This window comes from Phyllostomus hastatus, unplaced genomic scaffold (genome assembly GCF_019186645.2).
Source record: "Phyllostomus hastatus isolate PE091 unplaced genomic scaffold, TTU_PhHast_1.1 phas_contig_283, whole genome shotgun sequence".
Taxonomy (NCBI): domain Eukaryota; kingdom Metazoa; phylum Chordata; class Mammalia; order Chiroptera; family Phyllostomidae; genus Phyllostomus; species Phyllostomus hastatus.
In genome coordinates, this window is record NW_025333833.1 from 3,195,422 (window position 1) to 3,210,032 (window position 14,611).

A 14,611-nucleotide genomic window follows, 5' to 3' on the forward strand; every position below is an offset into this window, starting at 1 on the left:
CAGGCTCCGCAGCGGCAGCCTCCGTCTGTCCCCGCCTCCCGGGGCCTTTCCAGGCAAGGGGTGGGGGAGGGGGGATGCGGCTAGGTCACTGCCCCCGGTGACCAGAGGTAACAGGGAGGGCACCCAGTTTGGTGACTGTTTTACTACAGGTGAAGAAAGGGCGGGGCTCAGAGGCTCCGGCAGGTGGGGCGGCGCCCAGGGATTCGCAGGCCAGGGGCAAAGCTGTATCCCTGCGCTTGCAGATGCAGATGCAGAGCGGCAGCCCCTCACCCCGCCCCCCCTAAAAACCGCCAGGGGCAAAGTTCACACTCGCCTCACCCTCCGGAACTCCGCATGCATGCCTTGGGACCGCAGCACTCCGCTGCTCTGAGGAAAGGGCCTTGCACACTGTTGCCCCGCACAGACGTGTGTCCCCAGGTGGTGGGGAAGCCAGGGGTCGAACCCGTGGCCAGGGCCACACCACTGACTTCCGCCTGCACACAGCTCTGCCCTGACAAGGTCCTGCCGCCAGGCCAGCAAGGCGGCCCCAGGGCCGGGGGTGGGGGCTCCGAGTGTGAGCCCCAGGGCCAGGGGCTCTGAGTGTAAGTGTGGCGGAGAGAGGCAGCAGACCAGGCCCCAGGCCCCAGGCCCCAGGCCCCCTGGCTAGCTGTGCATGTCCTCTTGGACACGCCCCTCAGCCTCTTCGGAGCTCAGGTTCACCGTCTACACTGCAGGGATGACAACAGCAGCTTCCCCGGATAGCGTTGTAGGGGGTGGGTAAGAAAATACGGCAGAACGCATAATTCCTGGCGGCTGGAAAGCACTGAGCACGTGCTGGTTACTAGGATAGTATTTTTTTTTAAAGATTTTATTTATTTTTTAGAGAGGGGAGGGAGGGAGGGGGAGAGAGAGAGAGAGAGAAACATCCATGTGCAGTTGCTGGGGGCTGTGGCCTGCAACCCAAGTATGTGCCCTGGCTGGGAATCGAACCTGCGATGCTTTGGTTCGCAGCCCGAGCTCAATCCACTGAGCTACGCCAGCCAGGGCATGGATCATATGTTTCCTGCCTCTGCCAGGTCCCTTCTGTTTCTCGGACGATCTGTTTCCACTGCCTTAAGCCCTTGTTTTGCTGCTGATAGAGGGGCAGAGAACTGTACTGTCTGAAGCGTCAGGATGACTTGTCCCAGGTTCCTGAATCTGTGCCGCCGAAGCCTCTGTCTTAAGGTTTGTCCCCGTGGATGGGTTACATTGTCACCCGGCGCCTTGTGTGAGGTCCCGAGGGTGCTGGGCTCCTCAGCAGCCCCGCCCCCGACACGCCACCTTCGGCCTTTGCCCCTTCGCTGACGTGACTCTACCCACTCAGAGCGCCCGTTCTGCCCACTCCTTGACGCCCACTCAGAGTCCTACCGTCTCCTTGATTCTGGGCCCAGGTGGACTTTTCCCTCTCGTGGCTCCTACAACACTATCCAAATCACAGGTCGTGCTGATTACCCTTTCATACTTTGGGCGGGTGTCTGTCATCTCCCCAGCGAGACTGTGCACTATTCAGGAGCAGAGCACCCTTCTGTGCCTGTGATATCAGGTTCCCGGGGAGCTTTGGCAAAATGTGACTCAGACCCTGGAGACAGGGCCGAGAACCACAGTCCTACGGTGAGCCCCACCCTAGCGACCGGCAGTCGGAGATGCCGGCGACAGTACACGAGAGCACGGCGTCCCTCCATCCCACGCTTACTACCAGAGTTCTTGTAAAAGTCTGTGCTCTTGACTTAGACTGTTCTGCCATTTTTATTTGCACATTTGCTTGCGTGTCATCCCGCCTGCGTGACAGGTCCCCGGCCTCACGTGTCACAGAGACCAGAGGGCTGCCTTGTGGGCCTCTCGATACCTGATTGGCTCCCGATGACCGCCGTGCGACTTTCAACAACCTATTTATTGGAATGTGATCTGCAGGGTGTGTGCAACACGCCCGTGCTTCCCTGTAGGACGTTCAGGTGATGAAGACCCGTGGTGCGCCTCTGGCCTGCTCCTTGCGGGGAGGCGGTACGGTACATACTCTCTGACCCACCGACGGGTCAGACAGTAAAGGGGACGGTGGTAATTCTGAGTCACATGGATGTAAACAAAGCGATGGACACAGACCTTATTGGACAAAACACCAAATGATAGAACATGGCATTTGGGGGGAGGCCTGTTCATGACACATTTGAGTATTGGTCTTTGGGGGAGAGAGTGACAAGTGGGGGGACCAGCTACAGTGGCCTGCGCCTTCCTGTCTTCATCCTCCGCCTTCTGCAGTGTCCCTGGATGCCTCAGCAGCAGAGGGCTAAGGGGCGTCCCCAGCAGCCGCACCAGAGACCCCGAGGGCCTACGGACAGTTCCCTGGCCAGACACACCCTTCCCGCCCTCCGAAAAAGTACAGGATGCCTCCCTCCAACCCCAAAAATACAGACGCCCTTTCACGTCTCCCCAGGGCAGTCTTCTGGTGACTCAGATGCCCTAGTCTTTGGCTAATTCGTATTCCGGGTGACAGCCAGGGCGAAGCCCGTCACAGACTGCGGCCCTGCGGCCCGCCCACCCGCCCGCGTGGAGGCTTGTGCTGGAGGAGGCGGGGAGGCGGAGCCGGAAGGGTGATGGGTGGGGTGCGCGGGCTCGTGGCGCAGGCCCTCTGCCCTGGTCCAGAGCTAATCTCAGGGAAATGCCATGTCCTTCGTGCACAAACATTTGCAGAAAACCGCAGCAAACACGCTCCAGTTTGTCAAGTCTTGCAGGAAGCCTGGCGGCGTTCGACGGCAGGAGTCTTCTGAGGCCGAGGGACCCGCAGAAGGACACGTACTTGAAAACGAACCAAGATAAATGAAAATCATTCCGTTTCCTTAAAAAAAAAATAAACGAAAGAAAGAAAGAACGCTCTCATCATCTCTGTCCCCCGAGGCCCCATGTAATCTTTCTGGATTCCGGATTTTCTGCCGCCCAGGCCACGTTCCGTGGGAAACCCAGCTACCTGCCCAGCCATTTGGGAGCGAGAAGGGGCCGGGCCGTTTCCGCTCGCCCGGCGGGCCGACTCAGGGCACTGGCTCCCCGAAAGTTTGTAAAACGCTCCCAGCGGTCAAGACGCCTGGCTATGAAGCCCCCGTGCCCACACCACCCAGGAGCCGTGAAAGGGCGCACCGTGCATCCTGACATGAGTGAGGCTAGACCGGGGCTTACCTGCCCTCTGTGCCAACACAGTCTCCTTCACGGCCTGACATTGCAATGCATGCGTGAAATTTAACTCACGATTACATAAAGAAAAGTCAAGCTTCAAGGCTTCCCCTCCCCCCTACTGTTCTGTTCCCTTTAAAAATGTCGCCACCGGGGACTTACCTTAAGGGGTCGGGTCGAACGCAGCATTTGAAAAAACTCCGTAGGTGCCCAGCTGGCTGCAGAATGGAAACACATCAGTGACCGGCCATTTGGTGCTTAGCCCCCGACCGCGGTCCGGCCCCTGGTCTCTCCAGGCCGCGGGTTATTACCGCCCACCCCCGGGGATTCTGCTCTCGAGGGGGAAGGAGAAATGCCAAGGGAATGTTCTAGACCCCACTTAATCTCTCTGGGGAGTGGGCATTGCACCCCGTCCCCGGGTGAATGTGTCGTTGACGCCGTGGGTACGGAGTGCCAGCTATGCCCCCGCGGGGCTGCGTGTTCCTAGGGTGAGAGGAAACCCTTCCCAGACGTCCGGCCTTGATTCCAGACCGCCTGGCAGTGGTGTTCAAAGGGCGGGGGTAGTGCCTCCTCAAGGCGTTTTTTACTTTTCACGATGATCTAGAGACCTGTTGACACTTTGGGGCAGGGACCAGGACCCTGGATGTCCTGACACACAACAGGAGGCAAAAGGATTGCCCTACACCCCATCCACCTTCAGACTATGTACTCGGTATTCATGTGGGCGAAAACCTCTGAGCCCAGAACGTCACTGCTTTATGTAGAAATAGTACCATTTTGGCTGGTTTTTTTTTTTTTTTTGCTATCTTCTAACATGCATCTGCCATGTGACTTGAGGGAAGATTTTAACCAGTTTTCCAACTTTTTACTGGTTGTTTGTCATTTTAAAAATCAGGCTGGGACCCTGGCTGGTGTAGCTCAGTGGATTGAGCGCAGGCTGCGACACCAAAGTGTCGCAGGTTCGATTCCCAGTCAGGGTACATGCCTGGGTTGCAGGCCATGACCCCCAGCGACCGCACATGGATGTTTCTCTCTCTCTATCTCCCCCTCCCTTCCTCTCTAAAAAAATAAATAAATAAAATCTTTAAAAAAAATCAGGCTGGCAACCCCGCTGAAGACTTTGGAGCCGCTCCTATGGTCTGCCTGTCTGCTGTCCTCGGCGGCCGAGCCTCCCCGTAATCCCACCCGAAGGCGCGCGCCTCGGTGACCTCGCGGCACCCTCGGGGGAGCCAGCACCCCGGCCCTGGCAGTTACGCCTACTGTTTCTCCCTCATACCATAGCTCTGGCGCCGATGGGTTTTGAAAGGCTTGCCTACTTAGGGTATATTGTCTGTGTGCTTTGATTCAGAATTCAAAAGCTTTGCCGCGAGGAGGGAGCATTGTGTATAATCTTTCTGACGTGTTACGGTGAATCAGAAAGTCAGACTAGAACATGTAACTCGGGCATAAAACATTTCCTTCTTACCTGTGAGGGCTCAAGGGGCTTTTCCCATCATCTGAAAAAAGCAAGAGGACACCAATGATTGGTTTCAAAGGCGAAAACAAGGTGAGGGTGAAAGGTCGTCCGTGGTGGGAATTGTTGGGGAGAGCCGGCGGCACACTGGTTTTCAGACGGACTCGTTAGAAGGGGCGGGGTGGGAACTGTCTCTCCCCAGAGGGGGAACCTGCCCATTACAGGCCAAGCCAAACATTTGCCTGAGTAGCTCCAGGGCCCTCTCATCCTCCCCCTCGTCCCCATCAGTGACGACCTCCCCTCCCGCGTCTGCGGCCTGCCTGCCTTCAGCCCCTTGACTGTTTGTGGGTGGTTGCTGAGATCACTGGCTCTCAAAACCCGACTCCTTGGCACTCGCGGTGGGTCCCCTCTCGCTCATCCTGTGTCGCACTCCCTCAGCCGTCGGTTGGCAAGTTAATTACATGAACGAGCCCACTTTGTCACTGCAGCAGTGACAGTCTCCCCCTCCCTGGTGACACACGTGGTCAGGGGCCTCCTGTCTTAACCCTGACCGTGAACTCTGACTGTGGAAGCTTAAGTCTCCATAGCAGGCCTGTCGGTTGAAGCATCTCATTAGTTAGTTTTAAAATGTTAGGCCAAGTGAAGATGAATTAGTATATTTAGTCCACAGCATTTTTGAGCCTTGAATGTGATCACGAACGTGCATTCTGAACTTGCAAGAGGATAAAGTAGGACTCATCGTCCTATTCTTTGACCACAGAATCCTAGAAAATTTAAAATCAAATTGGGAGAGGGCAAGGGAAAATTCTCACAAATAAATCTATTTTTTATTACAGATTACTGGGGAATGGGTGGCTGTGGGTCCCTCTCCTTAGTTCAGAGGGTTCCCTAGAATGTCTCCAAACTTGAGGAAGAACTTGGGGGAAAGGCAGGGAGAGTTTGGTCTCCATGTGGGTATGGAGAACAGCTCTGGCCGGCCGCCTGCTGGGTTTGCCCGCGCAAGCCCGGATGCGGCACAGAGGGACCGGGTGAGGGTCTCTGGTTTTCACACGGCGTCGCTCTGTGTCTACGGTCCCACCCACCCACGCACCGGGGAGTCCATGGGGGACCTTCGGACAATGATCCCCCACACGGTGACAGCCATGTGGCCCGAGGGAGCGTGAGAGTAGTTGAGACTAGGAGTGGGAACTCCTCGGCTCCGGAGAACCGCGGCATGTGCTTTGGACAGAGCCACTGCCGGCCCCCACCCCGGAGTGGAGCGTTCAGACTCCTCCGACGCCCCTGGTCGCTTCCCTTCCAGGAGGAAGGGTGAGGAGCCTCACTGGCTGGTCAAAGGAAATTTCTGAACTCAGGGACGGGCGGAGCCTCGGAGGCAGACGGACAAAGGCCGTTCTGACCCTGAAGAAATGGTTCCCTTCGTGCATGCCCAGGCCAGAGCTGGTTTCTGTAGAGGAGTCTGATGAACACGGTTTCCCTTGGAGGGTCTTCCTCCCTGTCGGTCCCTTCCCTGCTCAGGCCCTGCACCAACTCCACGGGTTTCCACGCGCACACACTCCCTCTCGGCTTCTCGGCCCCAGGCGTGAGTGGGGCGGCGGCCCTTCCGACCTCTAGCTCCCCCTCTCGCCTCCCCCACGACTCAGGGGCAGCAAACTGCCGAACACGGCGCTTCCCCAGTGACCATGACGGGTTTACCCTGTTCAGTCTTCTCACGCCTCGTCCCCTCCGCTGGGACTCCGTTTTTACTGCCCTCCTCTCCCCCGTGGCAAAACCCTTCTTTACTTTTCCAAGCTGAGCTTTAAAAGAGCCTTTCTGAACTATCAGTCTGGTTGTGATAGGGGCTTAAGACTTGGGAAAATTTAGCTTAAGGTAAATAGTCATAAATCTAGCAAGTCATGTGTATGTTAAGTTTTTGTTTCAGTAACTACAGATCAGGCCCATCCTGGTGCCTGAGAATAAGCAGCTGACCTCCCGGAGACATCTGTACCAGGAAGAAGCAAGTGACTACCCTTCCCCCCTTGGAGGCAACTGTTGAATTTCAAAGGCTTTCGCTGACACCTTGTTTGCCCTCTCCCAACCCCCTTATAAAAGATCTGGCTGGGGAAGAAAGAGTAAGATGGTTTGTTAGGGTATGAACCCGCCATCTTCTTCGATCGCCGGCCATCTGAATCAAGCGCCTATAAAAGATTCAATCACTGTCATTGCTTATTGGATTTGGTGGTGACAGACAGCCCGGACGCCGGTGTCTTTTCCGGTTACAGTTGGGACCCCTCTGTTCCGTGTTCCAGTAACACTCAGGTTGCAGGCCTGTCCCGGCACAGTGCTACCTTCAGGAGCGGCACAGATTCCCCTGGGGTGTCTCCCCGGTGGGTCACCAGGGACCATCGTTCTGGGTCCCGCCACCGAACACAGTAGATCAGGGATGACTGGGGCGTGAAGGAACAGGGAGGGGAGTGGAGGAGAGAAGCTGTTTTAACTCGCTTTGCTGTGACTGACCTCCCCTGGACCAGAGGCCCCGAATGCCGGTGTGCCTTTGGAGGGGGCGGAATGCCGGAAAATTCAGATTTCCGAGCTCCTTCTCAGGTCCCCTGTGTGAGCATCTGTATTTGTGTCAAGTTCTTCATTTCTAAAAAGGGGATTCCCCCAGGCAGCCAGCTCTCAAGGTCACTTCTCTAGGCCTTGTTTTCTTCTAATGCAAATGTCTTCGACTGTGAACTGCTGAGGGTGTGCTTTCTCGGCCCCACCCCCACCCCCACCCCCCAGTCACGTGAAAGAAGAAGGAAAGAAGACTCTTTCCTATTTACCTTTCTGCCTGCAGCGCCTTCTTAGCAGAGCCAGGAGGGTCCCACCGATTGCCAAGCCTGTGGCACAGGCCACTGCGCCCCCAAAGTAAGTCAGAGCTTCCTGGACAGTCAGAGGCCCCGCTGCAAAGCAAACACACGCGTGTGCAAGACTTAGATGTGCACTGAGCAAAAGGCCACCCTCCCAGAAGGGTTCCCACGAATGCTAAAAGGTGTGATCCAGAAGGGTCACTTTGGAAGTCATAAACCACCTTTTATCCCTAACACTTAAATATCAAATGCAATTTTCTTTTTTTTTTTTTTTTTAAAGATTTTATTTACTTATTTTTATAGAGGGAAGGGAGAGAAAAAGAGACAGAGAGAAACATCAATGTGCAGTTGCTGGGGGCCGTGGCCTGCAACCCAGGCATGTGCTCTGACTGGGAATCGAACCTGTGATGCTTTGGTTCGAAGCCTGCGCTCAATCCACTGAGCTACGCCAGCCAGGGCTCAAATGCAATTTTCGAAGGAGTCAGGGTAAGGATGTGATAAAAGGAATTAAATGATTAAATGGTAGACACAAGGAATAGAGTTTTGGGCAAATAAAATAAACCGTGGGTAGCTTTTGTTGTAATAAAAAATACAGCTATAGAACAAAAATTAGTCATGATAAGCTGTAGAGAAAAAAATTAAAAACAAAAGGGTGGAATCTTGACATAAACCTTGCAAACAGATGGAGCTTAATTAAGGAAGGTCTGTGGTATTTTCAGGTTTTAGAGGTATGTGATAAGGTTCTCCCGAGATGAACTAGGAACCTGCATAAAATAACCTTCAGTTTGAAACAATTTGAGACGAGATCGGGTGCTTCAGGAAGACAAGGCCGTAGACAGTGTAGACCAACGTGAAACTTCAAGGTGTATTCCCCGCAGATGATGAAGAAATGAGAGGACTCATTTCATAAATCTCAGCTGTGAAGAAGGGGTGGCAATTGTCTGCACAGGGTCATTGATTTTAGTCCCTTCTGCTCTGTATAAGGCAATTTCTTGCCTCATTGATTCATTGCGAAACATTCATTAAGTGCAGGGAAAACCCAGTGACAGAAAGTGAGACCCACAGAGACCCAGAGAAGAAACACTGATTTGGCTCTTTTCCACGGAGGCGTGGCTCCCTGCACCGCAGCACCGCCGTACCTTGGCAGGTGGGCACAGCCGCGGACCACTGGCCTGTGTGTTGGCACGCTGTCCTCGCCGAGCCAGTGAGCGGTTGCCCCTCTGGACAGTGGAAGGTGCAGGCTGACCCATAGCTGAACTGCCCCCAAGGGTCCGAGCAGTTCATCAGCAGCGGGTCCGCAACGGGCAGCTCAGGGCATTTGACAGCTGCAGGAAAGGGGGGAATAACAGAAGAATGCAGGAAAAACAAACGTGCACACAATGAAGGCGGGAGAGACTCTGGTTTCATCTGCAACCTGGCGGGCCCTGCGGCACATGAGGCAGACTGCGCAAGGTCGGAGAGGGGAGGAGGCCCCCCTGACACGCAGGCTGGCGCCCCCGACATCGCACAGGCACCAGGGTTGCCACCCGGACGACGAGAGCCAGAGAACCGGGGGGGCACAGAGCAGCACCCAACACACGCCTGCTAACAGACTGATCAACCTTGCCTACAAAAACACGATAAAGTGTTGCTTCTCAAAAATGCTATTGTCCTAAATGTTGTTATTAGTACAGTTGGCAATTAGCTGGCATGTATGCACCTGTTATTAAATATTGTTAAAATATTTAGTAAGCGTTCAAGAACCGCTGGACTCTGGAAGTTTGAAAGACGTAGACACCACCACCCTCTTGAAACTATTTTTTTCTGGGAACCTCCAGGTATGCACCCTAATTTGTGGGTAGGAAGCTAAAGCTCAAGCAATTAAATGCAATTCAAATGAACAGTGAGACTAGGGACATTTAGAAGACACGGCGCTGCGTGCCCTGCGTGCGCTGTGTGGGGAGCAGAAATACAGAATGACGTAGTGCTTCTCCGTGTGTGGGGTGACAGCCCTCTGGGAGGTGCCAGGCATGGTGTGTCTTTTTGTTTAGGTTCACATCATGCAAACATGGCATGTTCACCCGGTCGCATAATCACGAGAATTGCAGCTTGTATGTTGTCATTCATGTACCCGGTTTATGTGTAGCATGCTTATTGTCCTGACACACTTTGAACATTTATAAATGTTCCCTCCCTTAGGTCCGTGAGTACCAGGGTGTTAGCCTGTGACGACAGGAAGGCGGGAAGTGATGTGCTTGCCACAGGTGACTTCTAACTGGGCCCGGGGTGGGCTTCGTGGAGGAGCTGACACTGGAAGTGGTCGCTGGGGCTGGATGGGATTTCAGCCGGCAGGCGCCGTGCCTAGCCGAGTGCCAGCTGGAAGTCGGCATCGGAACCGCCTGCCCAGCTCCCGGTACCTGCGCAGGCTGGCGTCGCTGCTGTCCACTGTCCCGACGGCCTGCATCGGAGCTCCCTCTCTCCCCTGAGCGTGAACCCGGCTTGGCATCCGAAGGAACAGGTGGTGTCCGGCCCGAAGGCTGCCAGGCGGTGTCTGCAGGACACGGTGCCCTGCTCCGGAGTGACGAGGGCCGGGCATCGCACTGCTGGCATGGGAGCCGCCGTTGCCCCTGCCGTGAGAAAACGTCTCCATGTGCAGAGCCTACGATAGCCTTAGACTGTCCTGGAATAGCGTCATCCCCTCCTTCATACAGAAGGAAGCTCTAGCCATAGCTCCTTAAGGCAGTTAAGGAAAACTGCTCATCACAGGTATGGGAAACGAGGTACGGAAGACTATTTGCAAGTGTCCTTGGAGAGAGTTCTCCAGGCTGGAACAAGAAACTGGAAGAGTGATGTCACCGATGTTTAAAAAAAAACAAAGAAAGCAGGAGAGTTGGTGTGGAGATACAGGAAATTTAGTAGGGAGCCAAATGGGTGTGGGCCAGTGGCCCGCCCACCCCTGCCTTGTTGGGAGGGGGTGGTGTCCTCTGGCCAAAGGTCAGCATGAAATGTGATGCGTGAGTGACACTACTGGCTCCGCCATCGACACGACACGCGGGAGAAAGAAGGCCTCGGCACCGCCATTTCTTGATCGGAGGAGCCGGGTCAGTGACTCCGCCCCTGTGCTCTCTCTCCACAATGAGACAATGGAGACCAGTCCATCCACCCAACACAGCTCTTTGAGAGAGAGGCCGAAATCACGAGAGAAAATCTCTGCTTCAGAATCAATGCGTCTCTTATTCGCAAATATAAAAAGGTCCCACCACCCCTTATGCGTTTCTAGATCTGAAATCTGGGTTCCCTAGACCCTGTTTCAGAACAAGAAGTGGTGCTTTCATAAAAATCATAATACGAGGTGTCCCCGTCGCAGGGCGAGAGCTCTGTCAGGGTTTGCGACCTCCGCGGAAGCAACTGCCAGGAGGGCCGCCCCAGCGAACGTGTCTTACGACGTTACCTTTGCAGGTCGGCAGGGGTGCCGTCCACCTCCCAGATGCTGCGCATGTGACGCTGTCGGACCCCTCCAGCCGAAAACCCTCTTGGCAGGAGAAACGGCAGGTGGAGCCCACGTTGAATTCTCCGCGCGTGTCGGAACAATTCAGCCTGCCCCGCTCTGGGGCGAGTAGTTCTGGGCACCTGATGGCTGGAGAAGCAAAGTGAGAACATCAGAATCTCCCAGTGCATTCGGAAGCTTTGCTGTGCACCAGGTCGCTCATTCAGGTACTGGACACATAGTTATCGAGCACCTGCTACGCCAGGTGTTTTGCTAAGCGGCAGGCATCCCAGGACGGAGAGGACAGGGCATCTACCACACGGGGCAGGCGGAGGGGGTGGGGGCTCGCAGAGAGGGGTGTGGGCAGAAGGCACAATGATGACGAAGTCCAGGATCGGGGCAGTGAGCTCAAGGACTCAGTTTCTTCTCCTCCCTGCACGACCTCTCCTCCAGAGGCCGGAGAGCCTCCCTCGGCTCCCCCGATCCCGTCTGCGTGGGTGCAGTCCAGGATTTCCCTCCTGCCGAGGGGGCTTCCTCTTAGCCTGCTGTCCCGCAAGTCCCACACATCTGAAACTCCGGGACCATCTGTCCTAAGCGGTTTCCTCCCCAGGTGGTTTCTTTCCACCGCAGCTCCACGGCCCAGGAGAGCTCGGACCCTCCTGCTGAAGCTCCATCAGCCCCTGGGGGTTCCCGGAACGCCCCGTGCGCTGCGGGCTCTGGTTCCCGGCTGACCCCGCCCCCCATGCCTTTCTGCCTCCGCTGGCTGGCACCCCACCGGTCCTCCAGGGTCCGGCTGACCACAGCGCGGTCGGAGCCTCTGCTGACCACCGAGGCCTGAGGTCCCCTCCGAGCACATGGCTTTTGGTTTGAATGCACGTCACGTGTCCTGTCTTCCCACTTCCACGAGACACAGAGCTCCCGAAACCCAGGAGCCACGAGTCCTCGCATGCCCCGCAATTCACACGGCGGGGTTTCAAGTGGGCAGCCATTTGATTTGCCAAGTGTATGAAGACCTGAAATTTAAGCTCACTAATCATTTACCACAAAAATTGGTTTTGTTTTTAAGCCTCACCTGAGGACATTTTTTACTGATTTTTTTTTAGAGAGAGAGAGAGAAACATTCATGTGAGAGAGAAACATTGATTGGTGGCCGTCTGGAATGGGAAATGAACCCACAGCCTAGGCACGTGCCCTGACCGGGAATTGAACCCATGACCTTCGGGTGTGGGACGACACCCACCCAACTTCGTCACACTGGCCAGGGCTCAAAAATTGCTTTTGTGAATTATTGCAGTTACGTATTTCTCTCAGCATTATGTCTTTCTCCTCATTAAATTCTCTCACAGAAGGTTATTATTTAGCAACAAATACTGGGTTATTGGCAAACTGAGTGACTGTTCTTTCTCTACATTCAAGGCTATTCTGAAAAAAAAAATGGCTTGCTCATGTAAGGCCCAGCTTGCTTAGCTTTCTTGCTTAAACAAACAAACAAACAAACAAACAAAACACCTCTTGAAGTCCTACGTGCTACTCCATGGAAAAATGATACATTTGACTTTTATGTCCCTGCTCACTTGTTTTGCGGTGACAGGCCCTTCACTGGAGAACTGTGTGTCCTCACTGTGTGGATCCGCTGCACTAGCCACAGCCACACACCGAATTTCAGTTTAGTGCCCTCGGGTTTTCCGGTAGCTGGTAAATCCGTGTCTGGCCGATCAGTCCCTCTTACCAGGCATTTACTTAGTATATTTATTGGTGTTGGTCACAGAGGTTAAATCACCTGTGAACACCTTCAGATAACTCTTTCAGAATCCGCCAGGATTTCGTATTTAAGCCCAAGAAAATGCATGGCGTGCCAGGTGCCGAGAGCAGGGTCCCCACCAGCTTGTCTCCTTACTGTACCCCAGGGACCGGGGCTGGCACAGAGCAGGGGCTCCAGAATTACTTGCCAAGTGAGCTAGTAAGTTTCTGAGCGCACGGTACTGAGCCTTCTAATGAGTGCTTCTTACTCGGTTTGAACAGAGCAAGAGGAGTTACCGTCTTACAAGAGGCCCATGGCGTACGGGGGGATGACTGCAGTTTTCAGTCTACCTGGGGATGTGGCTTTGGTCTTGACTTTGTCAGTCTCTTCCTGCCGAGGTTTCAGATACACCCTCCCGTATCTGTGAAGGACTCTGGACCCTCTCATGGAAAAATTATCTTTGTTCCACCCAAGGCCTCTCAATAGCTTTAAGACTTTAGCTTTGAATTGTGTAAGGAAGCAGGCTGCCCTGTCTGAGGGGACTCATTTCTCCCCTGGTCACTCTGCCTCTGCCCACTCGGTGGCCCCCGAGTCCCTCTGGTGCACCCTAGGATGCGGGGAACACCACGCGAAAGCCGGGGCTCTGGGCCGGTGCCGGAGGGCTATGTGCTCCTGGACTCCGGCAAACGGGAGAGGAAGAACTGTTTGTGAAGATCTCTGGAACGACTTTGGAGAACGAGATAGAAACACAGGTATAAAGGCCAGAGAGAGCTCAAGGCCAGGCTCAGACACAGGTGACAATGCTGAGTGCCCCGGTTGGCTGGGGCGGCTGCCCAGGGCCAGGGCTGATGCCAGACTAGGGGCGGGGCTCAGCCCGCAGGGTGGGAGGCTGCAGCCTCTTCCTGTGGAGAAAGGGGGGCGGGAAGGGGGGTGTGGGGGGGTGCGGGGGCTTCAGAGGTTCCAGATATAACGACCACGTTGGCTGTGTATATGATTTAAAACTTCAGTGAGATAGTTCTCACAGGTTGGTTTTTTGTATTGTTTGACCTTAAAACAGAACATGGGAAAACGGAGTTCAAGATCAATGTTGATGGAATAAATAAATGAGTGAGAAGTAAGTGAATGGCGATGGCCTAACTGTCACCCGAGAGCGTTCCAGGGCCCCTGGCAGCTTGTAGTGTGTCCTTCTGACAGCAGGTGGCAGCATTTTATGTCCTTTAACCTGCAGCACCCTTGGCCAGGGGGAGACCCCAGAGAAGGATCAGGTGGTCCCCTCCTCTCCTTTCTGAATCAGGAACACTGCCCCCTGAGGGTGTGACGAGACTTTCTAAAATGGCACAGGACTTCGGGGGAGAATGACAGTGGTCTTTGGAGAGCAATCTGTGCTCGTTCCACAAGGAAGAATAAACAATATCTTAGCTGTATTTCATAGAATGCTAATGACACATTCCTATCAACATATTCCCTCATCTGGTCACCAGGCACCGCTGTTTCCAAAGTTCATTTCAGCAGCCACAACTGCAGCCTGGGGCACAGTATAAGGATGAAAAAGGATGCACGTATAAGCAACTGCCCCAGGATGCAGAAACCCCACCACTGGGTGGCAGTGTAGGGTAGTGGTGAGGACACCAGCTCTATCGGCGGACTAGACCTGGCTCGGGAGGCTGGCGCCATGCCTCCTAGCTGCGTGTCCTCCGCCTGCTATTTATTCTCTCAAGGCCTCAGTTTCTTCATCTTTAAGATGGGGATAAGAAGAACCGTGGTAAAGGTTCTTGCATGGGTTGCATGTGGTCATGCATGTGAAATAGCCGGTGCTTACTACACAGGCAATGAAGGTCACTGCTGGTCTCATTATCAGTGAGTACACTGAACCATAAATTGGTACAATGGTACCTTCCGAAGGTAAACATGACCTGTGGTTAATCAATTCAGTAAATTCCCAT

The 14,611-nt window shown here is 54.4% G+C and overlaps 1 protein-coding gene across 2 annotated transcripts in view; it reads right to left on the reverse strand.

The window, feature by feature from the left end:
* Window positions 1–930: 930 nt before the first annotated feature.
* Window positions 931–14,611, reverse strand: part of LOC123818399 (selectin P) — a 38,075-nt gene continuing 24,394 nt past the window's right edge. The window contains exons 10-16 of one of the 2 annotated variants that reach the window (XM_045838556.1): window positions 10,892–11,077; window positions 9,858–10,067; window positions 8,601–8,786; window positions 7,435–7,554; window positions 4,646–4,676; window positions 3,343–3,398; window positions 931–2,811 (exon numbers count right to left, since the gene is read on the reverse strand). In XM_045838556.1, coding sequence (XP_045694512.1) covers window positions 3,344–3,398; window positions 4,646–4,676; window positions 7,435–7,554; window positions 8,601–8,786; window positions 9,858–10,067; window positions 10,892–11,077 — 788 coding nt within the window. In that variant the 3' untranslated portion in view covers window positions 931–2,811; window position 3,343. Of the gene's footprint in view, window positions 2,852–3,342; window positions 3,399–4,645; window positions 4,677–7,434; window positions 7,555–8,600; window positions 8,787–9,857; window positions 10,068–10,891; window positions 11,078–14,611 lie in introns of both variants that reach the window. The other variant, XM_045838557.1, reaches the window with a different exon arrangement.